The sequence below is a fragment of the Lithobates pipiens genome, unplaced genomic scaffold (genome assembly GCF_037356315.1).
Source record: "Lithobates pipiens isolate NorthernLeopardFrog02 unplaced genomic scaffold, aLitPip1_a1.2 Scaffold_22, whole genome shotgun sequence".
NCBI lineage: Eukaryota > Metazoa > Chordata > Amphibia > Anura > Ranidae > Lithobates > Lithobates pipiens.
In genome coordinates, this window is record NW_027507784.1 from 94,118,237 (window position 1) to 94,145,897 (window position 27,661).

The window sequence follows — 27,661 nt, forward strand, 5'->3', positions numbered from 1 at the left end:
TCCCCAGTGACGTGTGGGTGACCCCGCCCCCTCTGATGTAACGGAAACCTGCGTTACATCAGAGGGGGCGGGGTCACCCACATGTCACTGGGGAACCCCTGGCTTTCCTCTCCAGCGTCAGAGGGGCGGGATCAGGTGACGGGTGGCCCCGCCCTCCTAATATAAGAAACGTCAGCGCTGGGATCTCCACAGTCTCCGCAGTGGAGACAGAAGAAGGATGTATGGACAGCGCTGGACTGAGAGATCCCCCCTCGCTGGATATGATCATCCATCGCTGGACCCCAGAGATCCGTCGCTGGATAGCAAGAGTGGATTAGCACCGCTGGAATCTTTTTTTTATTTTTTTTATTTTTAATAAAGGAATTTTTCAAAAGTGTGTTTGTCTTATTTAACCATTTTGACACTTTCTTTGTGAAATGGTAGGGGTACTTTTGTACCCCCTTACCATTTCAAACAGGGGGGGGCCGGGATCTGGGGGTCCCCTTGTTAAAGGGGGCTTCCAGATTCTGATAAGCCCCCCGCCCGCAGACCCTCACAACCACCGGCCAAGGTTGTGAGGATGAGGCCCTTGTCCTCATCAACATGGGGACAAGGTGCTTTGAGGGGTCACAGAACCCCAAAGCATCCTCCCAATGTTGAGGGTATGTGGCCTGGTATGGTTCAGGAGGGAGGGGGGGCCGCTCTCTCGTCCCCCCCTCTTTTCCTGCGGCCTGCCAGGTTGCGTGCTCGGATAAAGGGTCTGGTATGGATTTTTAGGGGGACCCCCACGTCAATTTTTTTTTTTTTTTGACACGGGGTTCCCCTTAATATCCATGTCAGACCTGAAGGGCCTGGTAATTGAATTTAGGGGAACCCCCACGCTTTTTTTTTTTTTTTTTAATCAATGAATGAATGAATTGTCGGCTAATACAGAGAACACTCATTGAGTGTTCTCTGTATTACGGGGAGCCGACAATTTAGCCGCAAGTGATTTTAAAAGACTTTTTTTCCTGCACAAATGACACTTTGTGCAGGGAAAGTTCTAAGCACAGGAAACATGCGCCCCTTCACAGGCATACTATAGATACCCCCCCGGCTACTAAATTTAAAGGAATATTACACTTTTATTGTTTGACTTTAATCATTATTAAAATCACTGCTCCTGAAAAAACGGCCGTTTTTAAAACTTTTTTTTGCATTGATACATGTCCCCTGGGGCAGGACCCGGGTCCCCAAACACTTTTTAGGACAGTAACCTGCATATTACCCTTTAAAATGAGCACTTTAGATTTCTCCCATAGACTTGTATAGGGTGTTCCGGCTTTTCGAATTTGCTGCGAACAGCCCAAATTGTTCACTGTTCGCTGAACAGGCGAACAGGCAATGTTCGAGTCGAACATGAGTTCGACTCGAACTCGAAGCTCATCCCTACTCACCACCCAGCAGATCCAGCCATGTCCTGCTGAAATCCTCTTCCCATCTGTCCAACACTCAGTCCAATGCCGCCATCTTCATGCGTGACGTCATTGGGAAGCCATCAGCTGAACCTGGGCCTGACTGCTAGGCCACCCCCCCCCCTCCTCTTTTCTCAATTAAAGTGAATGCTTCGCAGGATATGTTATGTGCATAGAAGTATTTTAATTTAAAAAAAATGGTAAATAAAAAAGCCCAATCTGAACAGTGGATGGTGAGAAGGGATGCAGAGAAGGGAAGATGCAAATTAGGGTGAAGATCTGTTTTAAGGATGCGGACGGCTTCACAGCCAACATCCTCCTAACAACAAAGGATGCTGACAGCGGGCTTAGCCTTATGGGGAAGCTGAGGGGCTTGTTTCCCGTCAGGTCCTCTCTCAACTTGTGATTGACAGCAGGCAGTGGGCAAATTCTATAGCCAACACCAAGCTGTCTGTTGGTTATGGATGTATTCACCTCCTGCTGTTAATCCCAAAGGGAACAAACCTGATGGGAAGCTAGAGTCATAAAAAATCCCCATCAGACTCAGCCCACTTAGCTTTTAAACTCTTTGGCATCTGCAACTGCTGGAGAAAGGAGTATCTGTATGAACCCATACAGTGCACCACCACAAACGGTGTGTGCCCTGATTCGTGTACCTCTTTACAACAGCTACATCAATTTGTCTCTTTGAATTCCCCTGATTGTTTTTATGAAAATGTAGCTTACCTTCCTCTGTATATAAAAGTTTGTTTTTCTGAGTATCTAAACTTTTTGTTGCAGTCACACATGGAGGGTTTTTGTGTTCTTATTTATTAATTTGTGTATTCACTCAATGACTCCAGACTTTGATTAGAAGTTTTGAGTCTCCATTTTGTTTTACACACAGGGTAATAAAAGTGAGAAAGTTGACTATTGCGTTTTCCCTAAATACCTATATTATAAACTTTATATTATATTATAAACATTATTATTAGTACATTGTGCACTGAAATTTTGGTTTCCAACTGTATGTAGTTTTTTTTATTTTCTTTTTCAATTCTGGATGTAGCCTGTTTACATCGGAGACACACTGTATAGGATAAATATGGAGACAGTTATGCTCATCAATGATTTGTGTTCATGAGCATATATTCTATAGCAGTGATGGCGAACCTTGGCACCCCAGATGTTTTGGAACTACATTTCCCATGATGCTCCTGCACTCTGCAGTGTAGATGAGCATCATGGGAAGTGTAGTTCCAAAACATCTGGGGTGCCAAGGTTCGCCATCACTGTTCTATAGCCTTGTACACACATGATCGGATTTTCCGACGGGACAGGCTGTTGGTGGAAAATCTGACCGTATTTAAGCTCCATTGGACAATTGTCAGATTTTCCGTGGACAAATGTTGGATGGCGGGTTTTAAAATTTTCCGCGGACAAATGTCTGTTGTTGGATTTTCCGAGTGTGTGTACACAAGTCCGTCAGATAAAAGTCCAAAGTACAAACACGCATGCTCGGAAGCAAGGACGAGCCAGAAGCGGTCAATCTTGTAAACTAGCATTCGTAATGGAGAATTAACATTCGTGACGCGGCAAATTATGAAATCTCGAAATGCAGCGCATCTTCTTTTCTTCTTTAATGGGATAATAATGAAGCTGCTTTGCTGGTGATACTGATGGAGTTATTACAAACACATTTTCAAAGGCTTTTTTTATCTAGTGATATCAAGAATAATATTATCATGCTTTTTTTTCTCTTTTTTTTGGGCAAGTTACCACAACACCATTATCCTGTAGTTTTTATGATCAAAGATATTGGTGTTCCTTGTTAATTTTACATTGTATTTTTTAAAATGTAACTGCCGACTCCCAAACTGTGATTTGAATTATTCTCCACAATTTTTTTATTGTGCATTAAAAAAAGAAAACAAATAAAATTAGACATGCTATCTGGCAACAGGACATAACCAAAATGTGCATTCTATGCATCCAAAAATATAGTAAATATAACAAATCAAACCCTATTATTCAACCAAAAAATAGAATAAAAGCCTCATGCATCTGTCCTGCTTCTTAATATAGGGGGTCAGCAATGCCAAGAGTTGGTGAAAGCAGGGGTCCATCATCCGGAGATAATTCCAAAAATCATCTGGATTATTCTCCTGGAACTCCTGCAGCAAAGGCATATTATATAATTGGTCGCGATTAATAAAGCAACCAATTTTTGGTCCAAGAAATCCTCCTCCTGTTCCTGGACTGGACTTGGGTCAAAGCAATAACTCCAAGTCCAATAATAAATAACACGTTATATGTCTGGTTGACGAACGGCCGTTCAGAAACTAAGTGATTAGCACGAAATGAAAAGCGCAAAATGAAAAGCGCGAATCAACACTCACCAAACTTTTACTAACAAAAAAATAGCAGAAGGAGCCCAAAGGGTGGCGCTAAAGAGCTGAAAAAGCACGTAGTACATCACTACGTTCATTTTTGTTGGCCGACAATTCCTTGCCATTTGAATGCAAGACAAAATCCAGGCACACACGCCTTCGGACAAAAGTCTGAGGTTTTGTCTGCGGAAAATCCGATCATGTGTACGAGGCTTAAGAAATTAAACTTGTTTCTAGAGGCTTCTGATAAACCAGGCTTATGTCAGTGCTGGATAATCACTTAATGAAACCAAGCCAAGGGAAAAAGGAAGCCTCTGCTATCAGCTAGTGTTAGAATTAAGTAGATGTTTATTATACAAGTTGTAATACCTTCTCTCTTTCTCCCTAGACTTCCACAGATAGCAATATGCAAACACGATTGCAGAATATGACTGTACAGGATACTCAGGTAAGCAGCTTTTGTCTCACTTTTCTAAATTACAAAATAAGGCATCCATCTTACATCTTAATGTACTGTATGTCTGTCAGAATTGATAAATGTATTGTAACACAACAGAACCTTCATAGAATAAAAGGTATTCACTTGCCCTATTCCATTACAATTCACGAAAATAAGGGAGTTACTCCTTCCAGGAACATGGTTGCAACCATGCAAGTAATTTCTTCATGACCCTTTGCCATCTGTACATTTAGAATCCCTGGTGTGTCACAGTTACATTATATTAGTATGGAGCCATTTACTCCAGAAGGGATCCAAGTTTATTGGCCATTGCCAGTGCAGTGCATGGAACCACAGTTTCTATAGAGTAGGACTTAGGGAGGTGAAAGGAAATGGGGCAGTATGGTAGAAATATTGGGAAGCGGAACAGTAAAGTGTACCTTCTCATTTGCAGGTGTAGTTACTTACAGACCATGTATAGTGTTTTTCCATACCTTTTATGTATTATGTTCAGAAGTACTGTACATAACAAAGTGCTTTCTTTTTTTTTATCAGGTCTTGTAACTAGTTTAGTTTATATTTTACCTTTTCCAACCAGTATGGGTGAATCTGGTACTCCAGGGTTTCAGTTACCTTTCTCTGCCATATAGTGGGTGAACAAACACACTTGCCAGTGGTGGCTGGTGCTAAACTTTTTGGGGGGCGGCAAACAAACCCCCCCAGGCTGCATTCTGCCCTCACAATCCCCTGCACTCACCCCTCCATGATCCCCCCACACTCAGCCACTCCACAGCTTCCTCAGCTTCTCCTCCCAGCCAACCCAATCGGACCCCTGTCCTGATTGGCTGGGAGGAGAAGCCGGAAGACAATCACGAATATTGGTTCGCTAGTGTCACAAGTGGGTGGGTTTGGGGCGCAGAGAACTGCACCCCAAACCCACCCACTTGTGACACTAGCGAATCAACCTTTTACAAGCCAATTAGGCCTCTGACTCTAATCATGTGACTTGAAAAAAAAAACCTCATAGAAAACTATGAGACCTGCACCCCCCTAGTTTGCCCACATGCAAACTAGGGGGGGCGGCTCCCCTGCGGCCCTTATGGACTGGCCGCTCCTGACACTCACCTTCCTAGGGGAAAAACACAGCTCCATCCTGCTCATCCATAAATACAGTGCTGTCTACATCTTTATTCTGCAGGAGCAGTCAGGGGCAGTGCTAGTGTCACTCTCTCTCTCTTTAAAGTGGATCTAGAAAATATCTTCTTTTTTTTCATGTTAAAGTGGTTCTAAATTTTGTTTACATTATTACATTCTCTGCATCAAGGTAAAAAAGACCCACTTGTGTCAGCTCTCCCTGTCCCTAAGCACTCCATGTCACTGCTCTATTACTGTATGCGGCTCCAGCACTCCCTGCTTTTACAGGAGAAACTGAGGATAGCGGAGCCATAAGCTTCTGCTGCTGTCAGTCAAACTCCTGTGATGAGGGTGTGGGGGTGTGACTTCCCAGGGCTGTAGGTGGCTCAGGAGCACACACTCACGAGTGCCTCCTTAGCACCCTGCTTGCTGCAGGAGGCATCTGGAAGAGGAAGAGGCTGACAGCAACAGTGGAGGACTGCCACAAGAGGAGGAATGAAACCTTTCTGTGCAATATTATTGTACAGAACAGGGAGGTATTACCTCTTTGTTATCTAAAAAAAAAAAAAAGTAAAATAAAGCCTTTAATATCACTTTATGTGCATGCATGCTGTAAGCGTCAGGGTTCATGCACACTGGGCGCTCCCTAGATGTCTTTCTCCTGGCAGCAGAAAAGTGCTGGACACGTGTACCGATTTTAGCTGTGTGCATGGGCATTTAGCAACGTCAAGCACTTGGGTGTTAATTCAAAATGAATTAAAGCTCAAGTACTTGATGTACCTAGCATTTAGACATGTTTATGTACAGCGCTGTAACCAAATGAAATTAGCTTTTTATCCCACAAATAGAGCTTTCTTTTGGTGGTATTTTATCACCTCTGCGGTTTTTATTTTATGCGCTTTAAACAAAAAAAGAGCGACAGTTTTGATAAAATATTCTTTACTTTTTGCTATAATAAATATCTCCAAAAGTTTTTTTTTTATTTATTTCTTCATCAGTTTAGGCCAATATATATTCTTCTACATGTTTTTGGTAAAAAAATCGGAATAAGCGTTTATTGATTTGTTTGCGCAAAAGTTATAGTGTCTGCAAACTATGCATTTTTATGGTATTTTTAATTATTTTTTTTTTAATAGTAATGATTTTTAGTGGTACTGCGACATTACGACGTAAAGATCGAGACTTTTGAAACTTTTTTGGGACCATTGGCATTTACACAGTGATCAGTGCTATAAAAATGCACTGATTACTGTGTAAATGTCATTGGCAGGGAAGGGGTTAACACTAGGGGGGTGATCAAGGGGTTAAATGTGTGTTCCCTCAGCATTTTCTAACTGTGTGAGGATGGGAGTGACTAGGAGAGGAGCTATATCATTTTTCCTACTTAGTAGGAACAAACGATATGGCTCCTCTCCTCTGACAGCACAGCACAAATCACCATGCTGGCTCTCATGCACGCAATTGCGTGTGGCCGGCAGGGATTGTGGCCGCCGGCCTCGCACATCGGGTCCCCCGCCGTGCAGCGGCCGCATGCCCTCTGGTGGCTGAAACAGGGTAGGAAGTACCCTACTGGATTTCACCCAGGAGAGCCATTGTGCTGCAGTATATTTGCATGACATGATCGGCAAGTGGTTTTAAACTCAGCTGCAAGGCTCACTTGCAAGGAAAATAGAAAAACTCTTTGCAAAGTGCACAGTGTTATTTGCCTTTAGTAAATCATCCCACTCGGGTTTTATTTAGCGGTGTTCACTGTCTTTGGAAAAAAACACCAAAAGCTAGGGCCTAACCCTTCTAGTTCTTTATTGCCTCTCACAGAGATGACATTACTCCCCCTGGCGTGTGTCTGCTTTTCTCTTCAGAAAGAGAGAGTCATTTTTTTTTAGGCATTTTACAGGTCCGCATTAACTTCCTGAACTAATATGAGGCACAGTCATGTAAATCCTGGAACAAGGGCAGTTAATGGCTATGTTCACATATGTCTGGCACAGATCTGTACCTGACTTGCTACAATGTTGTAGTCTGATCTGCAGCAGACTAATGTGATCATGTCAGCCTAAGCCCATGTACACACGGTCGGAGATTTTGCCAACCAAATCCGTCGGATTTTGCCCATCGGATTTAGTCCGAAACTGTTGCATACACATGGCCGGACAAAGTTGGCGAAAAATCCGATCTTTCAGAACGTGATGACGTAATTTCGTTGGCACGATGGCACTATATTCAGGCTAGTAGCCAATAGCTTTGATGTAGGAATTTGAATGTGAGCATGCGTGGCACTTGGTCCGATGAAAATGCTATACACATGACCGGATTAGGTCCGTCCGGCCCAGTTGGTCGGGAAATCTTTCCAACATGTTGGAAAATTGGGTCGGACGGAGATTCGGACGGAATTAGTCCGATGCATACCACACACAGTCGGATTATCTGACGACACGGTCCGATAAGACTCATTCCGACAGATTCTCCGACCGTGTGCACGTGGGCTAAGGCCAACATGATCACATGTCATGTGACTTTGGGCCCCAAAGTCACATGACAAGCCACACCCCATGTTTCCCAACGAGTACTGTTCACTGTTCCAGTTCCTGTACTACTTTGGTCCGACTTTCATCTGACTTGAGGGCCATAGACTTCAATGTAAACCCTCATTGCATGAAACTCGCACCTGCATGATATACATGCGACTTTGTAGAGCAAAAACAATCACATTGGTCAAAGACAGAGTTGAAACAAAGTCGTACCCATCCAAAGTTATTTGCACTGTAAATTCGTAGTGGAAATTGAACAATTATTTAGTCGCACAAGTGTGAATGTACTCTAATTTCCTGTACACATGGCTGGTTTTCCCGTCGGAATAAACTCTGAAGGTTTTTCCGACGGAATTCTGCTGAAGCTGTCTTCCGTACACACGTTCACACCAAATTCCGACTGTCAAGAACGTGATGACGTACAACACGTTCGACGGGACTAGAAAAAGGAAGTTCAATAGCCAATAGCTTCAGTCTCGTACTTGCTTCAGAGCATGCGTCGTTTTTGATCCGTCGGAACAGCATACAGACGAGCGGTTTTCCTGATAGAAATTTGTTCCGTCTGAAAAATATAGGTCCTTCAGAATTTTCGACGTAAAACATTCTGATGGGTCATACACACGGTCGGAATATACGATGAAAAGCTCCCGTCTGACTTTTTCTGTCTGAGATTCCGACCGTGTGTATGGGGCATAAGCGAAATCACTGCCTGGAGGCCAGAAACTGCTTTTTTTTTTTTTTAAATAATAGGTACAGTGTTTTTAAAAAATGATGCTGTTGCTGTATATTGTGATTTGTCAGGAATGTATTTCTGCATTTGTGTAGGTACTAAAAGGTCAAATGTAAACAGACCACTGTATTGTTTTCTTTCTTTCTTTCTTTCTAATTAAGGTTTTATAAAAGAAACTGCAGAAACTACAAAAAATCTACATTTATAAACTTGAAAGAAAAGTAATAACATTTACAAAAACTCCTAAAGCTTCCCTTTTACCTTGAATTTTCATTAGGAAGATTTCATGATCTTGAAGTGCAAGTCTGCGGACTTAGATGTAATCTATTCCAAACTTTGGGGGCCCATTCACACCACTTGCATTGTGGCAATGCGCATTAAGTGCGTTGGTGTGCTATGGTGTAATTGGCACCCCAGTACACCTCCAAAACACAAGTGTGCTGTAATGCACCTCATTGCAACACAACAAATGATACCCTTATTTCATGTGCTTATTTTTTGCATTGGGTGGTGTTTTAGCCCATTCAGTTGGAATAGGCTGCCTAGCTGAGTGTGCCACAACACTTGTCAGTGCATGGAAATGCCAGCTTTGCATTGCAGTGCACTCTGCTGTAAATGGGCCCTGAAAGAGCTTGAGACATATTTTAATTTAATCACATTTTTATATGAAATAGTCTGTTGTTTCATGTTATAAAAGCAATGGTTTACATTGGCCTTCAGCTGGACTGCGAGTCAGCCATGCTTAGCAACATTTCATTTCAAGTCTAGCAAGAGAACAGCATTGAGAAACTTATTTTGCTGATAACTTATTTATTTTGCTGAATCTAACAAACTTGATTAGAAAATATAAAAATGTTACTTTGCTCAGCAACCTCAAACTGCAGTTTATTCTCTGTGTCTGAACAGCTCTTATAATCCATTTCCTTTATTGTTAGGCACAAACCAATGAAAGCCATCATGATAATAGAAATCCGTCTGTGATTAACCTTGTCCTGCGGTTAAGGTAAGAAATACCAGACTTTTTTGTAGCTGTTAAACCTAGGTTGAAGATTAATGTGGCTTGCAGCCATGAATTAAAGCTGAACTCTGGGATATAAGTAAACTAATCAATAAGTGCCATTACTTATGGACATAAGAAAACTGCTAATTGCTTAAATTAGAACTTCACTGCCTTGGAGAAAAAGATCTCATCAACCAGGGTGATGTCTTAATGTAACTCTCATTGACTAAATGCATGTACTACTGGGCACCAAAAGGAGGCTTCAGACGGGAATCTCCACATCCATACATTGTGCAGTGCTTAAACCAACTACAATTCCCATGATGCAATGAGAATTATTGTTGCAAATGAGTGTTCATATGGGTGGGATTAGAGAGTGGTTATTGACCAAGCCAAAGGAGACTACCGGTCTGTCAGTTAAACCTTTAGAAAAAACAGAAATAATCACCTATGCTTTGGTGTATGGTCTCTATTGTGTGGTGCGACCAACTCTTTACATTCAAGCAATGCCTATAGTCTTGCAGCCCTCCTCAGAATAATGGGTATTCATGTAACTAGAAAGAAAAGAAAAAAGGGAGGGCGCACTGACCACTGGCAACCCGGACCAGATGTTATGGGGGTCAAAGAATATCCTAAACGGCTGATGTACCCTGGGTGTAGGCTCCGTTTCAAGGGCGTACCCCCTTCTTCAGAGCCTACACCCAGGGTACATAAGCCGTTTAGGATATCGTTTGACCCCTATAACATCTGGTCCGGGTTGCCTGTGGTCGGAGACGCTGTTTTATCATTTGATAAGCCTGAATTGCTGAGGCGCGCCCTCCCTTTTTTCTCTTCTTTCTAGTTACATGAATACCCATTATTCCGAGGTGGGCTGTAAGACTATAGGCATTGCTTGAATGTAAACAGTTGGTCAGGCCTCCAGATGTTATGGGGGTCAAACGATATCCTAAATGGCTGGCGCGTGAAACGCGTCAGGCGTTTAGGATATCGGTTGACCCCCATAACATCTGGTCCGGGTTGCCGGTGGTCAGAGTAGCTGTTTTATCATTTGATAAGCCTGAATTGCTTATTTGTTTGTGAGATAAACATTGTTTTTATGCTTGAAATTAAAAACTTTCCATTGGTAATGCACAAGGTCAGTGGACCCTCCCTTTTTTATTTTCTTTCTAGTAAAACCTTTAGGTCATGGTTGTAGGGACAGACCAGGAATCTCCTGACCTGTCAATTAGTTGATGCATATTAACAATCTGAGACTCATGGCTCCCTCCACTACAGTGAGCAACATAATTATGTCACTGCTCGCTGTTTCTAGGAACTACAGAGTGGATTGTATATGACCAGTGGCTGTGGGGAATAGGGGTCACTATTTATCCTAGTAATGGAGAGTACTTCCTGTTATTTCAATGTGTTCCTTGTGCTGATGGCGATTGCTTTATTTAAAATTTCCCATCTTACAATTCCCCCCCCCCCACCACCCCTGCAATCTACGGGTGCTACTGTGGTTAATTGAGCTGAAGGGACCAGACAGGGTGAGCATAGTCAGCACTCTTGATGAGTGCCTATCACAGGTCCCTCAACTCTATTGACCCCAAACATCACCAGAAGATTGCTGCTGTCCAGATAAAAAGGGGTCAGAGGATGGAAGATTTTCAACTAAAGCCGCAGCCATCTTTACAATGGACACGTCACATTTATAAAAAGTGTTGTCCCTTGTGCTGTTTTTTATTTTTTAATTTTTTTACATTTGACTAAACTTTAATCTTGGGATTGCTCTTTAAATTGCATAATATTCCTGCCTGGAGTTCAGCTTGCAGTTATATATGAAAACTTTGTTTTCTCAGAAAGGAAATATATTATTAGTACCTCCACCAATTGGGAAATCCTATTATATTCTATGATATATTGTTACGTCATTTAACTTAATCGTACATTATAGTGAATATGCTGTTACAGCTGGTGGTGTAAGCAGGGAACCCTAGGGAGTCACCTTCAAAAGTTCCCTGTGCATTAAAGTAGACCTATACTGAAAAGTGAAGATTTGTTGCTGTATATCATGGATATGCAATTAGCGGACCTCCAGCTGTTGCAGAACTATAATTCCCATGAGGCATAGCAAGACTCTGACAGCCACAAGCATGACACCCAGAGTCAGAGGCATGATGGGACTTGTAGTTTTGCAACAGCTGGAGGTCCGCTAATTGCATTTCCCTGCTGTATATGGTATGCATAGAAAGATTAACGTGCATGTATAGTCCATTTTTTTCCAGTTTTGGATAGTGTAGGCAAGGACCTAGTGTAAATGTCTCTATTGAAAGATTTCTCCTCACCTCTTGTTCTGGTGGCGACTCCAAAATGTTGGATTCCCCATTACTTTCTTTCTCTTTTTCAATGATTTTTATTATATTGTTTTCAAAAATAATACATTGTCAATATAAAACAAAGGTCACATATCGCCCATGAGGTGTTAGTACATATTAAATGTGTGGTTACACAAAAAACAAAGATGTTCTGAAGCAGTCTTAGCCCGTAGGGTTCAATAGTGAATTGGCCCACCCTTTGCAGCTATAACAGCTTCAACTCTTCTGGGAAGGCTGTCTGCAAGGTTTAGAAGTGTGCCTATGGGAGTGTTTGACCGTTGTTCAAGAAGCGTTTGTGAGGCACTGATGTTGGATGAGAAGGCCTAGCTCGCAGTCTCTGCTCTAATTCCAAAGGTGTTCTATTGGGTTGAGGTCAGGACTCTTTGCAGGCCAGTCAAGTTCTTTCACCCCTAACTCGCTCATCCATGTCTGTATGGACCTCTGGAGCAGTTGTTCCAAAGCTTAGTAAATAATCATAAGCTCTGCTGACTTTCATCTTCCAATGATGTGCAAGCAAAATTGGCTTTTTAAAAAATTTCCCTTGCAAGTGATTGGGTGCTTTTTGCAAAGTGAAGCTTTAACCCCTTTTAACAGTATATATTCCTCTCCTAAATGCACTCAGGAGAGAAGAGTTTTGGCAGAGAAATGCTAGACAATGGCAAAAAAGTGTGTGAACATGTTTAAATGCTAGGCACGTCTAGCGCTTGAGCATTAATTTCAATGGCAGAATAAACTAAATTAATTAACAAACTTGTTCATCCATGTCTTTACGGACTTTACACACACACTGGTGCACAGTCATGTTGGAACAGGAAGGGGCCATCACCAAACTGTTCCCACAAAGTTGGAAGCATGAAATTCCTGCACTGGAACTAAAGGGCCAAGCCCAACCCCTGAAGAACAACCCCACACCATAATCCCCCCTCCCAACAAATGATTTGGAGGGGTGGCCCAATTGGCAATATAGTGGGGATGAGCGAGTTTGGGGGGTAGAAACTTGACTGGCCTGCACCTCAACCTGAACAATTTTGGGATGAATTAGAGCGGAGACCGCGAGCCAGGCCTTCTCGTCCCAGCATTAGTGCCTGACCTCAAAACTACGCTTCTGGAAGAATGGTGAAACATCCCCATAGACACACTCCTAAACCTTGTGGATAGCCCTCCCAGAAGAGTTGAAGCTGTTATAGATGCAAAGGATGCCACCAACTCAATATTGAACTGTACAGACTAAGGCTAGGATGTGCGTGTAATGACATCCCAATACTTTTGACAATATAGTGTATACACATATATATATATATATATATATATATATATATATATATATATATATATATATATATATATATATACCGGTATATATGCTCTCTAAAGTCTGTGGCTACAATTAATTTGGCGTCTATCCAAACCTAAAAGAAAATTGTCTTTGGCATATTTTTTTAATTTTGCCTAAGCTGTACTGTGAAAAGTCTACCTTGCCTTGAATTCTTTCTGAAAAATAGTGATGTACTTCCTGGCATGCCACTTTTGTGCCTAGGCACTCCTCTTCTTTAGCCAAACAGCTGTATATCTGCAGTGTGAGTTCATGTTCCTCTGGCGGTTAGACTCACCAGATTTGGAGCGAGGTTTGATAATTTTCACTGCTCTGTATGGTGTCATTTTTTTCAAGCGTAGTTGCATCATTATGAAAGTGTAGAATTTATGATCTTGGCTCTAGTTTTTTTTTTTCATACAAAAACCAACCCTATTTACTGCGATATCACAACAGGTGTAAAATGATGTGGGGTCATAGCATGCATATTTAGGAGCTATCATTTGGTCATTGGGAATACCAGTTCATACAGTGCCCCCCACCCTATGTGAATGAGTATGGGGTACAATGTACCCCTACCCATTCACCTGTAAAATAAAGTACAAAAAAAAGCACAACACACAAGATAAAATACTTTATTGCACAGCTCCAGGGGTCTTCCGTCTTCGGGGGTCTTCTCGCCGGACTCCTCCGCTATCTTCTTGTAACTCTTTTGCTAGCGGAGGAGTCCGGCTTTCTTCCTCGCCGCCAGCCTCTTCTCCCTCTTCTCCCGCGCGGCCCCCCCTTCCCCAAGGCACCCCCCCATGTTGAGGGCACGCGGCCTAGTACGGCTCAGGAGGGGGGGGCGCTCGCTCGCCCCCCTTTCCTGGCCGGCCGGGTAGCGTGCTCGGACAAGGGTCTGCTGTGGACTTGGGGGGGGGGACCCCCACGCCGATTTTTTTCGGCGTTGGGGTTCCCCTTTAAGTCCATACCAGGCGGCGGGGCCAGCGACGTCTCCTTCGCGGGCCCCGCCTACCTGGATACCCGCTCGAAATGAGCGGACTTTTCTCCGGGCGGGAAAAGTCCGCTCATTTCAAAAGTACGGCGGACTTGCATACACACGGCCGGATTGTCCGCCGAAATGCGAGTACGACGGACAGAATTTCGAAAAAAAACGAAATTCTTAGTACGCCGGACTGCACGCTGAAAAAGTCAGCTGAAGCCCACACACGAGCGGACTGTCCGGTGAAATGTGTTTCGGCGGACTAAGTAGGCCATACAGTCCGCCCGTGTGTACGCGGCATAATTGTCACATGGTCTGTCATTACATATACACACCTTTTTGAAAGGCCTCAGAGGCTGCAACACCTAAGCAAGAACTAACCAAACACTGCCATGAAGACCAATGAACTCTCCAAACAAGTAAGGGGCAATGTTGTTGAGAATTTAGGGTTAGGTTATACAAAAAAATATCCAAATCTTTGATGACCTCTCAGAGCACCATCAAATCTATCCTAAACAAATGGAAAGAACATGGCACAACAGCAAACCTGCCAAGAGACGGCCGCACAGCAAAATCCACAGACCGGTCAAGGAGGGTATTAATCAGAGAGGCAGCACAGAGACCTAAGGTAACCCTGCAGGAGCTGCAGAGTTCCACAGCAGAGACTGGAGTATCTGTACATAGGACGACAATAAGCTGTATGCTCCATAGAGTTGGGCTTTATGGCAGAGTGGCCAGAAGAAAGCCATTACTTTCAGCAAAAAACAAAATGGCATGTTTTGAGTTTGCGTAAAGGCATGTGGGAGACTCCCAAAATGTATGGAGGAAGGTGCTCTGGTCTGATGAGTCTAAAATTGAACTTTTTGGCCATCAAAGAAAACTCTGTCTGGCGCAAACCCAACACATCACATCACCCAAAGAACACCATCCCCACAGTAAAACATGGTGGTGGCAGCATCATGCTGTGGGGATGTTTTTCAGCAGTCGGGACTGGGAAACTGTTCAGAGTTGAGGGAAAGATGGATGGTGCTAAATACAGGGATATTCTTGTGCAAAACCTGTACCACTCTGTGTCTGATTTGAGGCTAGGACAGAGGTTCACCTTCCAGCAGGACAATGACCCCAAACACACTGCTAAAGCAACACTTGAGTGGTTTAAGGGGAAACATGTAAATGTGTTGGAATGGCCTAATCAAAGCCTAGACCTCAATCCAATAGAAAATCTGTTGTCAGACTTAAATCTTGCTGTTCACAAGTGCAAACCATCCAACTTGAAGGAGCTGGAGCGGTTTTGCAAGGCGGAATGGGAAAAATCCCAGTGGTAAGATGTGGCAAGCTCATAGAGACTCATCCAAAGCTACTTGGAGCTGTGAAAGCTGCAAAAGGTGGCTCTATATAGTGTTGACTTTATGAGGGTGAATAGTTATGCACATTGACTTTTTCTGTTATTTTGTCCTATTTGTTGTTTGCTTCACAATAAAAAAAATAAAATAAATCAAAGTTGTGGGCATGTTCTGTAAATTAAATTATGTAAATCCTCAAACAATCCATGTTAATTCCAGGTTGTAAGGCTACAAAACACAAAAAATGCCAAGGGGGGTGAATACTTTTGCAAGGCACTATATTTCTGCTTCACTTGTCTTATTTGCAAGTCATACTAACAGGACGACACAAATATATTTGATATTAACCTCATTGAACATCTTGGCAGGGGTTAAGTCTCTCCGATGAATCATTGTCAGATTAATTGCTGTCCTACATGAAAGTGGCTGTAGGCTTTTTGAATACTACATTATGTTTTTCTTTTGCTTTGTGAGATCACAGTAAGAGATTTTTAATGAGTTTCTTTCACACTTGGCCAGTTCGTCTCTAGCAGGAATAAAGTATGACTCTTCCAGAAGATGTGTGTTTACATCATTTTTCACTGGGAGATTTGATTGGCAACAGTTGAGAAATGACATACACTTTTTAAAAGAACATTGTGACTGTCTCCTATGAGCCATGCATTAAAGCGATGTCCCCATCAACAAGGCTGCAAAGGCAGACTGCGGGGACATAGCAGGATGGTTATGGAGTGTGGAGGGCATTTCATCTCAGCTCACTGGTTAGAGGCAATATACTCCAGTATGTATTATCAACCGTGACTTTTCCGAGATTTTGAAAAAGTGCAGCCAGGTTCCGGCTTAAAGGGCAACTCCAGCCAAAACCTTAAAGCAGTTGAAATACATGTATAGGCGCTGCTAAAAGGTATGCAATGTATGCCACACATTCTCATGATTCACTCGCCCTTTCTGTGCTTTTTGATGGCAGTTCAAGCTAGTAATAACATTTTTCAGTGCCTGTAGTTTTGGGCATGAGAGCTTGAAGTTCATTTTGTGTTTTGTTTAGTCTCCCTTCCTGCCGGGGATTCTACATGAAATATAATTATAAAATTTTTGTATACTTTTTCCCTGATTTGCTCTTTATGCTTTAAAGTGGAAGTCCACCCTAATGCCCTGTACACACGGTCGGACATTCCGCCTACAAAATCCATCGGATTTTTTCAGTTGAATTTTGGCCCAAACTTGTCTTGCATAGAACACGTACGACGGGACTATAGAGGCCAGTAGCCAATAGCTTTCGTCTCGTAATTTATTTTGAGCATGCGGGGCACTTTGTCCGTTGGAATTGTCTACACACGAAATGTAAACAATCGGATTTTGTTGTCGGAAAATTTTAGATCCTGCCCTCAAACTTTGCGTGTTGGAAATTCCAATGGAAAAAGTTAGATGGAGCCCACACACGATCGGATTTTCCAACAACACGATCCGATTGCACATTTTCCGTCGGAAAGTCTGTCATTATTGTGAGCTGAGTTCAGCCTTATATCTCAAAATGAAAAAATCCCAGTAGTATCCAGTGCTGTCACATGACTTCAGTTCTTTTTTTATAATCAATTCTTTATACAATTTTTTAAATGACAAAAACATAGAATAACAAATTAATAAAACGAATACATATAAAATAAAATTTCCCGGAGTTACCCCCCTTTTATTCCATCTACCAAAACCTCCCTTCGTTAAACAATGAAGCAAATAAAAAAAAAGGGGGTGTAGGGAAGGGTAAGGCCGCGTACACACGCGGGGACTGTTCGCCCAACTTTGTCCGTCAAACAGTTTTGGCAAACAGTCCACTCAAAATTAGCATGGACGGACATGGCCACACACGACGAACGAACAGTTTGCTGAAACCGTGCGCGATGACGTGAACGGCACGTACGACGGGACGAAAAATACGACGTCCTATACACTGCATTATAACTTTCGGCGTGTAAATCCTTTCTGAGCATGCGCGGAACTTAGTTTGACGAACAAGCCTACACACGAGGGGACTGTTCGCTGAAACAAAGTTTCAGCGGACAGTTTTTCGGAATTTCCGAAAAACCTTGTTCAGCGGACTGTTCGCTGAAACTGTCCGCTGAAAGCCCACACACGAGCGGACTGTTTGCCGAAACACTGTTCAGCGGACAAAGTTGGGCGAACAGTCCCCGCGTGTGTACGCGGCCTAAGTAGGGAGTAGAATAAAAAGGGGGTAGAGAGAGATCCTTTTACTTATCTCATGTTCTCATGTTTGTGACTTATGTGTTATATTTATTTCTTCCTATCTATATCTATCAGAGACTAAAATAAGTGAGGTGATTAGCATTTTTATTAACTTACAATCGTCCATTGTTACTACTTTATGTGTTGTTTATTAGTGTTGTTTATTATTTTATAACGTGCACGTGAAACAAAAAAAAAGGGGGGGGGGGGGTAGAAAAAAAAAACATGACTTCAATTGTACTTCCTTCTGAGACCAAGATTAGCCAGTGGGTGTGGTTACTGCAAGCTAGTGACATCACTTCCTGGGAGGGACTTTGGTTCCTGTGTAACCAGTGGGCGTATACAGGAGGGGAGGAGCTGATCATAGGTTCCCACCCAGTGTTCTCTCATCAGTATGGATGCATTGTACATCCTAATTTATGAGAAAATGAAGAAATATAAGGCTTCACACACACCGTGCACCGATACAGTATAGCTATGCTGGGCTTTGAGTGAAGAAAGGAGAAGGGAGCTGGACACAGGGGGAAGGGGACTGTCAGTGCAGCTGGAAGTGCTCTGGGGTCTCAGCTCACAGACTACAATGATCATAGTACAGGCAACCACACTAAGGCTCCATTTGCACTAGTATGAATTGTCATGCGACTTTGGACACATAAAGTTGCATGATAAGTAACAGCACAGCACATACATGGGAATGTTTGCCAATGAAATCAATCGGCTGTGACTTGACATGTGACTTTGTGTCCAAAGTCGCATGACAAGTCACAATAGTGGAAACAAAGCCTTTAACCCATTTCTCACATCTAGCTCCCGCAGCTGGGTGTGTGCCACCCCATGCATTCAGTTCCCATCACAATGCCACACCATGCACCCAGTGCTCATCAAAATGCCACACCATGCACCCAGTGCCCATCACAATGCCACACCATTCACCCAGTGCCATGCAGAAGCAACCACGTGGTTCTACACTGAAAATCTGCAGCATGTTGGATTGGAATCTATCTTACAGTTTATAACACAAATAACATACTTCCAAAGCCTGCCCCCCCCCCCCAGGAGAAACTGCTATCCAATACAAGGCCATGAAGACAGGGGGAGGTCTGAAGGATAGGAGGGATGGGGGCGGGGCTGGCCAGGTCCAGGCATGTCTGCCTAAGAACGACTGACAACCTTTTCAGGAAGTGAAAGACAGCTTAGAAAATTCAGATAAAGGGAGAGAGCGTTGTCAGTGAAGAACAGGAAGAAGCTGATTTTTTACCTTAGATAAGACTTTCTAAGCGACAGAATCAGCTAGCCGGAAAATGAATAGTATAAAAGATAACGACATTTAACATGCTATTAATAGGAAAAAAAAAACATTTTTGACTGGACTTCCCCTTCACACCTAAGGATAAAACAAATCTTAATGCCTAAGCACAATTTTGCAACTTTGACATGTGTTAGTAAAACTGTAAATATTATCACAACTACTTTGTGCATCCAGGTGGATTATACCGCATGTTTTGTTTTCAGAACAAATTGGGCTTTTATTTGGTGGTAAATCGTAACGGTTATGTCCAGATTTATTTATTTTTATTATCAAAGAAAAACTGTCCCAAAATAGTAATAAAAAAATAAATAATTTAAATGTAGCTGTTATTTTTTGTTACTACTATTACCTACAGTAGGTGCTGCCGATATTGTGTTTCCAGCACGATACTGTCGCGCTGGTTCCCAGCGACAGGCTTCTCTAACCAGCGCGATCCCGTTGTGCTGGTTCTCGCGCTGGCTGCAATAGGAAAATGTCATTTTCCTATAGTAGTGAGAGCGAGAGAGTGGCGATAATGTCGCCTCACTCATGAAGCCTGCATGCCTTCTCAGGGGCATACCAGGCCCTTAGGTCCGGTAGGGATTTTAAGGGGAATCGCCAAAAAAACGCAAAGAGGTGAAGAGGGCGGCGATGAAGAAGAAAGGCGGGCTCCTCCACTAGTAAAAGAGCTAGCAAAAGATAGCGGAGGAGTCCGGCGAGAAGACCCCCGAAGACGGAAGACCCCCGGAGCTGTGAAATAAACTATTTTAACCCTTGTGTGTTGTGGGGTTTTTTTTACATTTTTTTTCACAGGTGAATGGGTAGGGGTACATTGTATCCGGGGGCCCCCTTATTAAAGGGGGCTCCCGGATTCCGATAAGCCCCCCGCCCGCAGACCCCGACAACCAACGGCGAGGGTTGTCGGGAAGAGGCCCTTGTCCTCATCAACATGGGGACAAGGTGCCTTGGGGTTGAGGGGCAGCGCGGCCCCCCCTTCCCCAAGGCACCCCCATTTTGAGGGCACACGGCCTGGTACGGCTCAGGAGGGGGGGGGGCACTCGCTCGTCCCCACCCCCTTTCCTGACTGGCCGGGCTGTGTGCTCGGATAGGGGTCTGGTATGGATTTTGGGAATTCCCCTTAAAATCCCTACCAGACCTAAGGGCCTGGTATGCCTCCCAAGGGGGAACCCATGCCGTTTTTTTTTTTTATTTGGCGTGGAGTTCTCCCTTAGGATTCATACCAAACACAGTGCCTGGTATTGGCGGGAATCCAATTCGGATCCCCGCACTAGTGTGAACCCGGCCAGCGATGCTTGTCGCTTATCAGGAAAGGAAAAGAAACATTTTTCCTTTCCCGATGCGAGCCAGCTTGGCGCTGGCTCCCGCGATGGGGCTCGTAGGGTATCAATCTCGCCGATAGAAGCGGCGAGATTGACACAATATCGCGGTCACCTACTGTACCACCAAAGAACTACCCACAATAATTTCTGCTGCAGCACCCTGAATGGGCCTGATCTTGTCTGATCTCAGAGGCTAAGCAAGGTTGGGCCTTGGATGGGAGACATTGGGGGTAAGATATTGGTTATTCATAGGATTGTCTTTCATTACTATTTAATTTTATCATTTTAATTTTAGGTTTGTGAGCGTTGCACTTGTTATATACCTATATCTGTTGTGTTGTGTTGAGTATCAAGGCATAGTGTCAGCAGCTAATACACATAGATTTACCTGAGCGCAGATATTTCACTTTTACTTTTAATTAGGGCTGTGGAAATTAAAGATGAATTCCTTGATTAATCAATAATTTTTTTGGATTGATTAAAGTAGTTTTGATCGGTACTCACCTCTCCGCCGGCTTCTGGGTCTTCAGGGAGTTCTGTCAGAGATCCAGTCACGAACATCGACGTCACTGGACTCCTCCCCCTTCCCCAATTGCCTCCCTCTGCTAGGGAAGGGGGCAGGAGTCCGGTGATGTTGAAGTTCTGATTGAACGTAACGCGTACGGGGAAGGAGCTACATATGACGTCACCTGCTACTGCCCTACGGAACTAACACGATTGTCGGCTTTACATGCTGTGTTTTTATCATCTTTATGTGAGTAGTTTGTGTTTGAATACAAAAATTTAATCTTATACTTAAGCGGTGAGCAGATCTTTTCTTTCTACCCATGACCTAGCGTCCTTGCTGAGATCTGAGACGTGAGAGAAGTTTATGGTCCGTGTTAACCCCTTTGATACCCCCTTGCATGACCACCTGTTTGCACAGGGGTCCATGCCATAAGGTGAGAGTGATTAGTTAGACTGGAGGTGGAAGGATTGTCACGCTACTGTGGAAAAAAAAATTACTTACGTCAGTGCTACAGTTTGAATTGAAAACTTATTTGTGTGAACTGTGAAGTTAAGTCATGGATTGTGGAAACAAACTAGTATCGGGTGATTGTATATAGTGTATACCTCTGACCTCTTACCACTGACTAATGCAGAGTTGCAATGCAAGGAGATCAGCTAAAAGAAGTTGGATCTGTATGTGCGTTATAATTAATCAAAATGAGTCGATTAATCAATTTTAAAAAAACGATTAATCGAACACGAAAATTTTAATCAGTAACAGCCCTACTTTTAATGCCTAGATTTTATTTGATCTGCTAGCTGATACTTGACATTGCATGTTACTGCTGGGCTTCCTATGGGTATCCCTGTGAATTGGGTTACAATGATACAGTGATGGGGCAGGCAAAGACATATTTTTGCATTCATAATATCCCAGAAAAAGACAGAGATATCAAATAATTCTTGACATCTCATTTAGAAAATCAGATAACTTTCAAATTGGAAGACTTGTCTTGCTTTAAAAACTAGGGCAAAATCACTAACGTATTATGATGTTCCTTAGTAGTGGCCTTGTCCTTTTTTTGCCTTCTTCCAGTCCTCTTTGTCTCCTTTCTTCTCATACATCACATTAAAAAATTCCAGAGAGCCCAAATGTTAGGTCACCTTTTTTGTCATTTAATACCACTTGTTTTCATATCTATTCCTTTTATTACTGTTTGCCATAAGAGTTCATCATATTAAAGTTTAATGTAGTACGATATCGTCCTTACAGGTGACATCTGGCTGTTGAACAAGGACTCATAACTACTGATCCTTTCTTTTGTTCAATAGAAGACTTTATTATATATTCTGCATCCTCACTCATAGTTTTCCTTCTGTACCTGGACCTGAAAATATATTAGCCAGATTGGGGGATGACTGACAGATAAGGTGTAATGTGCAAATGAGAAGTGAAAGGCCTTAAACTTTATTTGAATGTTAATATGTACTGAAAGATTGCTTTCACCTTCACAAATCCTATTCACTGAAACAAAACTAACATTTTCTCTATGAGTGTGTAATGGACGCAGAGAAAGTTACTGCAAAATGATTGATTAACTGTTTACCAGTCTTGTACAGTGCGCTGATTGCAACAGAAATGGGAAGGGGATGCACAGCCTGCTGTTCATGCAGTGAAAGGGTGACAGCTGGTACTGTTAAGAGTCAGAACACCCAAGTGCATCCAGTTGGTACTGCTATGTGCCCCAATCTTGGTCTAAGCGCTCCTTGGTAGGGTTGGGGCGAATGTTTCACATCGTCTGTTCAGCGAACACCTGAATTTTCAGGAGACTTGGTGGGATGTTCTCTTACCGAGCACCCCACAATGCACTGTGCAATGCAAAGTGCATTCTAAGCCCTGATTGGGAAAAACGCCGGCGGTGGCATCAGCATCGTGATTGAAGATGGATCTACATTGGGGGACATTGTTTTTTTATTTTTAATAAAAAGAATTGTCAAAAACTGTGTGTTTTTGTTTCTTTTTGACAGAGCCCCACCCCAACGCACCCCTCCATGCTGAGGCCATGTAACCTGGTATGGTTCGGGGGGGATGCTAACCCTCCCTTTCCTGACCTGCCAGGCTACATGCTCGGATAAGGATCTGATGTGGATTTTGGGGGACCCTACGCTTTTTTTTTTTAATGTTGGCATGGGGTTCCCTTTAAAATCCATACCAGACCCAAAGGGCCTGGTATGGATTGGGGGGTGGGACCCCCACGTTGCTTTTTTTTTTTTACATTACATTTTTTCCTCCAATGGTATTATATTGCCTGCAATTTAAATGTCATGTTGTTTTCTTTATAAACGTCAGTTTTGCTGCAGCAGCTTCTATACATGGTACAGATGCGCCACTTTGCAGGCAGACTAAGGGGACCCCCAGGCATATTTAAATTATTTTCATTGTTATTGTTTCTCTTTAATCATCATTAAAATGATATACCGCCACCACCACCCCCTCCCTTTAGAATGTAAGCTCTACGCGTAGGGCCCTCCTATACCTTTTGTATTGTACTGTAATTGTAATTGTTGTCCCCCCCTATACATTGTAAAGCGCTGCGTAAACTGTTGGCGCTATATAAATCGATAATAATAATAATAAAATGACTGCTTCTTTGAAAACTATCCTTTTTAAAAGTTTTGTTTGCATCGATACATGTCCCCCTGGGGCAGTAGCCGGGCCCCCATACTATTTTAATGGCCAATAACTTGCATATAAGCCTTCAAAATGGGGACTTTTTATTTTTCATGTTCGGGTCCTATATACTTCAATGGAGTTTGGAGTTCGGATCCAAACTTTTGTGATGTTTGAGAGTTCTGGCACAAACTTAACCCAGGGAGTCTTCAGCCCATCTCTACTCCTTGGCTGGGCTAGTGGGTAACCACAGTTCAACATTTTTGAGTTAGTTATAGAAGTTAAGGCTGTGGTTTTGAAGTCAAGGCAATGTATTAACACTTGTGAGCCAGTGCCTAGAGCAACCAGAGAAACTGACATCACAGAGGTACAGTTCCTTATCTTTATTTGCCATTTTCATCTGTCCTCTCTACCACCTCTGTCCGCTTTTCAATGAATCCAGCAAAAATACTCAAGAATGAGGCATAACAAGACTCTATATCTTTGCTAAAATTCAGGCATCATCTCTCTTTGCAATCTAGTATTTGATGAACCATATAGTCCAATTGTAGTTCTGCATATAAAACAGAAGGCATGCCATTCCTATCTCTTATAGTGCAGTCTGGTTTTAATTAGAATCATCAAGTAACAAATGGTAAAACACATTGGTGGAGCATTAATGAAAATGCCTTACTGATCACACACACCTAGGGCAGCATAATCTTTTATTACAGCATAAATCGTAGGCCAACCATTGACATTTGCAAAAGCGGATCTTTATGATCAAACAGAGCACATTTCCATTGATATGTGTGTCCCTGAGTCCAATCTTTTTGACAAACCTGTTCAAACATCCCTTGGATACTATTTTACATTTGCAGCTAATTGTTGATCTGTGCCGTTTACCGGTCACAGAGATTTCTCAGCCAGACCTGTTAACAAATACAGTTTTGCTGGTATTTGAATTTGTTTTTAGCAAAACAGTGAACCTCCAAGAACACAGCAATACGATCATTTGCAAGGAAAGCTCTGCAGATGGTGAATTATATAAATTGAGAAAATGCCTGGTAATTAAGAAATTAAATAAACAAATGAGTGTAGCTTGTAGTCACTTTGCAAATGCATTCATTTTAATTACATTTCTGAAGTATGTAAAGCAATTAGCTTAGAAAAGGTGGCTGCTTACCAGGACGTTGGGTAAGTATCGCTCACATTGCTACAATACTTAATACCGTACATTACAAATCATCCAAACAACTTTAGTTTAAAAACAAACTGAATAATATCTAAAGCTAATGATTTATCAAAAGATTCTATCTAGGTACTATGTTACTTAATTAGATGTACTAAAACACAAGACTTCACAGACAATGTGATGATTGATATATAAATACATTGGCACGCTGCTCTGTACATGTCTAGAAACAGAGGTATTCTATAGAAGGGATGTAACACCAGCCATGGATGGTTCAAACCATGTATGGCCAGGCTGAATGTACCCAAGTTTATTGATCGATCAATTTGGGAACAACCAGCCTGCCAGATTTAATGATTATAACCACTAGCAATAATCACTGTGTTCTCCCAGTGGGGATGCCCCCCCCCCCTCACTCGGCTGGGAGAACACAATGGCTCTGTGGAAGGGATTCTCCCGTCAATGCTGTCTGTGTTGATGGGGGAATTGAGCTAAAAAACAGAAGGGAAAGAGTCGCAGGATCTTGCATTGACGAAGCAGGACACAAATGACAAAAAAAGTATGCATTTACTTAGAAGCACCATTCAGGAACATAAGGAAAATGATTTCTGCACACCTGTGGGACAACACTACTCACAACCAGACCACACTATGGAAGACATGGATGTTCAGGTTCTCGACCACTTAACGACCGCCCGCTCGCATTATACTGCAGAGGGGCGGCTGTTGTAGGCACTGGAGAAAGTGCAGACAAGGCCAACCAAACTGATAAGAGGCATGGAGGAGCTCAGCTATGAGGAAATATTAAAGGAACTGAATTTATTCTCTCTTGAAAAGAGGAGATTAAGGGGGGATATGATCAACATAAGTGGTCCATATAGTGAACTTGGTGTTAAGTTATCCACTTTTAGGTCATTACACAGGACAAGGGGGCACTCTTTACGTCTAAAGGAAAAAAAAGATTTAATCTCCAAATTTGGAAAGGTTTCTTCACAGTAAGAGCTGTGAAAATGTGGAATAGACTCCCTCCAGAGGGGGTTCTGGCCAGCTCAGTAGACTGCTTTAAAAATGGCCTGGATTCTTTCCTAAATACACACAATATAACTGGGTACTGACATGTATAGGTAAAGTTGATCCAGGGAAAATCTTATTGCCTCTCAGAGGATCAGGAAGGAATTTTTCCCCCTGCTGTAGCAAATTGGATCATGCTTTTCTGGGGTTTTTCGCCTTCCACTGGACCAACTGTGGGTGAAGGATTGTGTATATGGGATTGTATGTTTTTGTTTTTTGGTTAAAGACATTTTATACGAGGTAGGGACTTTGTGGAAAACAAGGCCTGGTAAGGCCCAATAATTCCATCCCTAGGGACTTTAAATGATAACACGGCCTGGTGAGGTCGTGAATACCCATCCCAATTACTTAACCAACAAGGGGGGGGGGGGGGAATCAATCAGAGGGGGTGGGACTTTAAATGCAGCACATGGAAGCAAAACAATAAAAGGGCGAATGTGAAGGAGTTTTATTGATACATCAATCTAAATATACAAAAATACATAATAATAGTACAAATAAATAAATACAAAATAGTAGTGCAAAATAACATACATATAATGATACATATGATAGTAAATTCACAAAAAATACACTACAATTAAGTGCATTTATAATATAAGGTAAACAAAACAATATAAATATAGATAAAAATAATGAATTCATATGATGTAAACAATAAAACATTTCCTCATTCATCTCTAAAAGACATGGTATATGACAATACTTAAGAGGTAAAATCCGCAGGACCTCTGACCTCACTAAAACTGAAGGGGGAGTAAGAATTCTATAATGACATAGAGGTCTTAATACAATTTGGTAAATACATAGAAACCGGTATCTCTACGCGTTTCGTGGCTTAACCGCCACTCATCAGGAGCAAGCATATATGGGATGTAGGAAAAAAAATTTTTATATGTGAAAATAGAAAAATTAAATAAATATATAAAGAAAATTCTATATATAAATGACAAAAGAAGCAAGGTTGAATGGATAATTACCCCAACCAAAGCTAACTTACTAGAATTCGCTGTGTGGCCGATGCGGTAGTGGGACTGGAAAATTTATTTTTGTATATTTAGATTGATGTATCAATAAAACTCCTTCACATTCGCCCTTTTATTGTTTTGCTTCCATGTGCTGCATTTAAAGTCCCACCCCCTCTGTAAATGATTTCCCCCCCCCTTGTTGGTTTTGTTTTTTGGTTGAATTAGGTGGACTTGTGTCTTTTTTCAACCTAACATTAAGGTTGCACCCCTGCCAGAAGATCTACTCCATGGGTACCTATACCATAACATGTATCTGTAATTTTCTTTATATTGTATATAAAAGAGAAAAACACAAGGTTTACTCGACTGGTATGAATTAAATACCTTCTTAAATTATGATTTTTCAATGCCATATTTAGTAAACTAGATGAGTAATGCTTTAACATAAACTGTTGACAGCAGCTGTACCAGCTCATGAAGATCTAGAGGCATGGGCCTATGTTAGTACAAAGGCATAAAGTAAAAGCTTTTACAAGATGTCCAGGGAGAAAGCTATATGCAACAGTTTGGCCCAACTATCTAGTGCACTTCTTGCCAAGTAAGGGATGTGAGCAGTGCTGCTTGTCACGTTGAGGGATTCTGGGGCCTGGCCATGAGGCGTACCTCACAGTTTGAGAACAGTTGTGCTTCAAGAAAGTGTCTATGAGGCTGCCTTCACACCTTTTTGGTGCATTAATGTACTGTGTGTTGGAGAAGCCCATTTTTTTTCATTGCCCACTAAGGCATCCCAGTGCA

General features: G+C 42.3%; 1 protein-coding gene across 3 annotated transcripts in view; it reads left to right on the forward strand.

The window, feature by feature from the left end:
- Window positions 1-27,661, forward strand: part of STK39 (serine/threonine kinase 39) — a 531,280-nt gene that overhangs the window by 254,283 nt on the left and 249,336 nt on the right. For all 3 annotated transcript variants that reach the window (XM_077447911.1, XM_077447912.1, XM_077447913.1), the window contains 2 exons: window positions 4,191-4,250; window positions 9,569-9,636. In XM_077447911.1, the coding sequence (XP_077304037.1) occupies window positions 4,191-4,250; window positions 9,569-9,636 (128 nt within the window). The remainder of the gene's footprint in view (window positions 1-4,190; window positions 4,251-9,568; window positions 9,637-27,661) is intronic.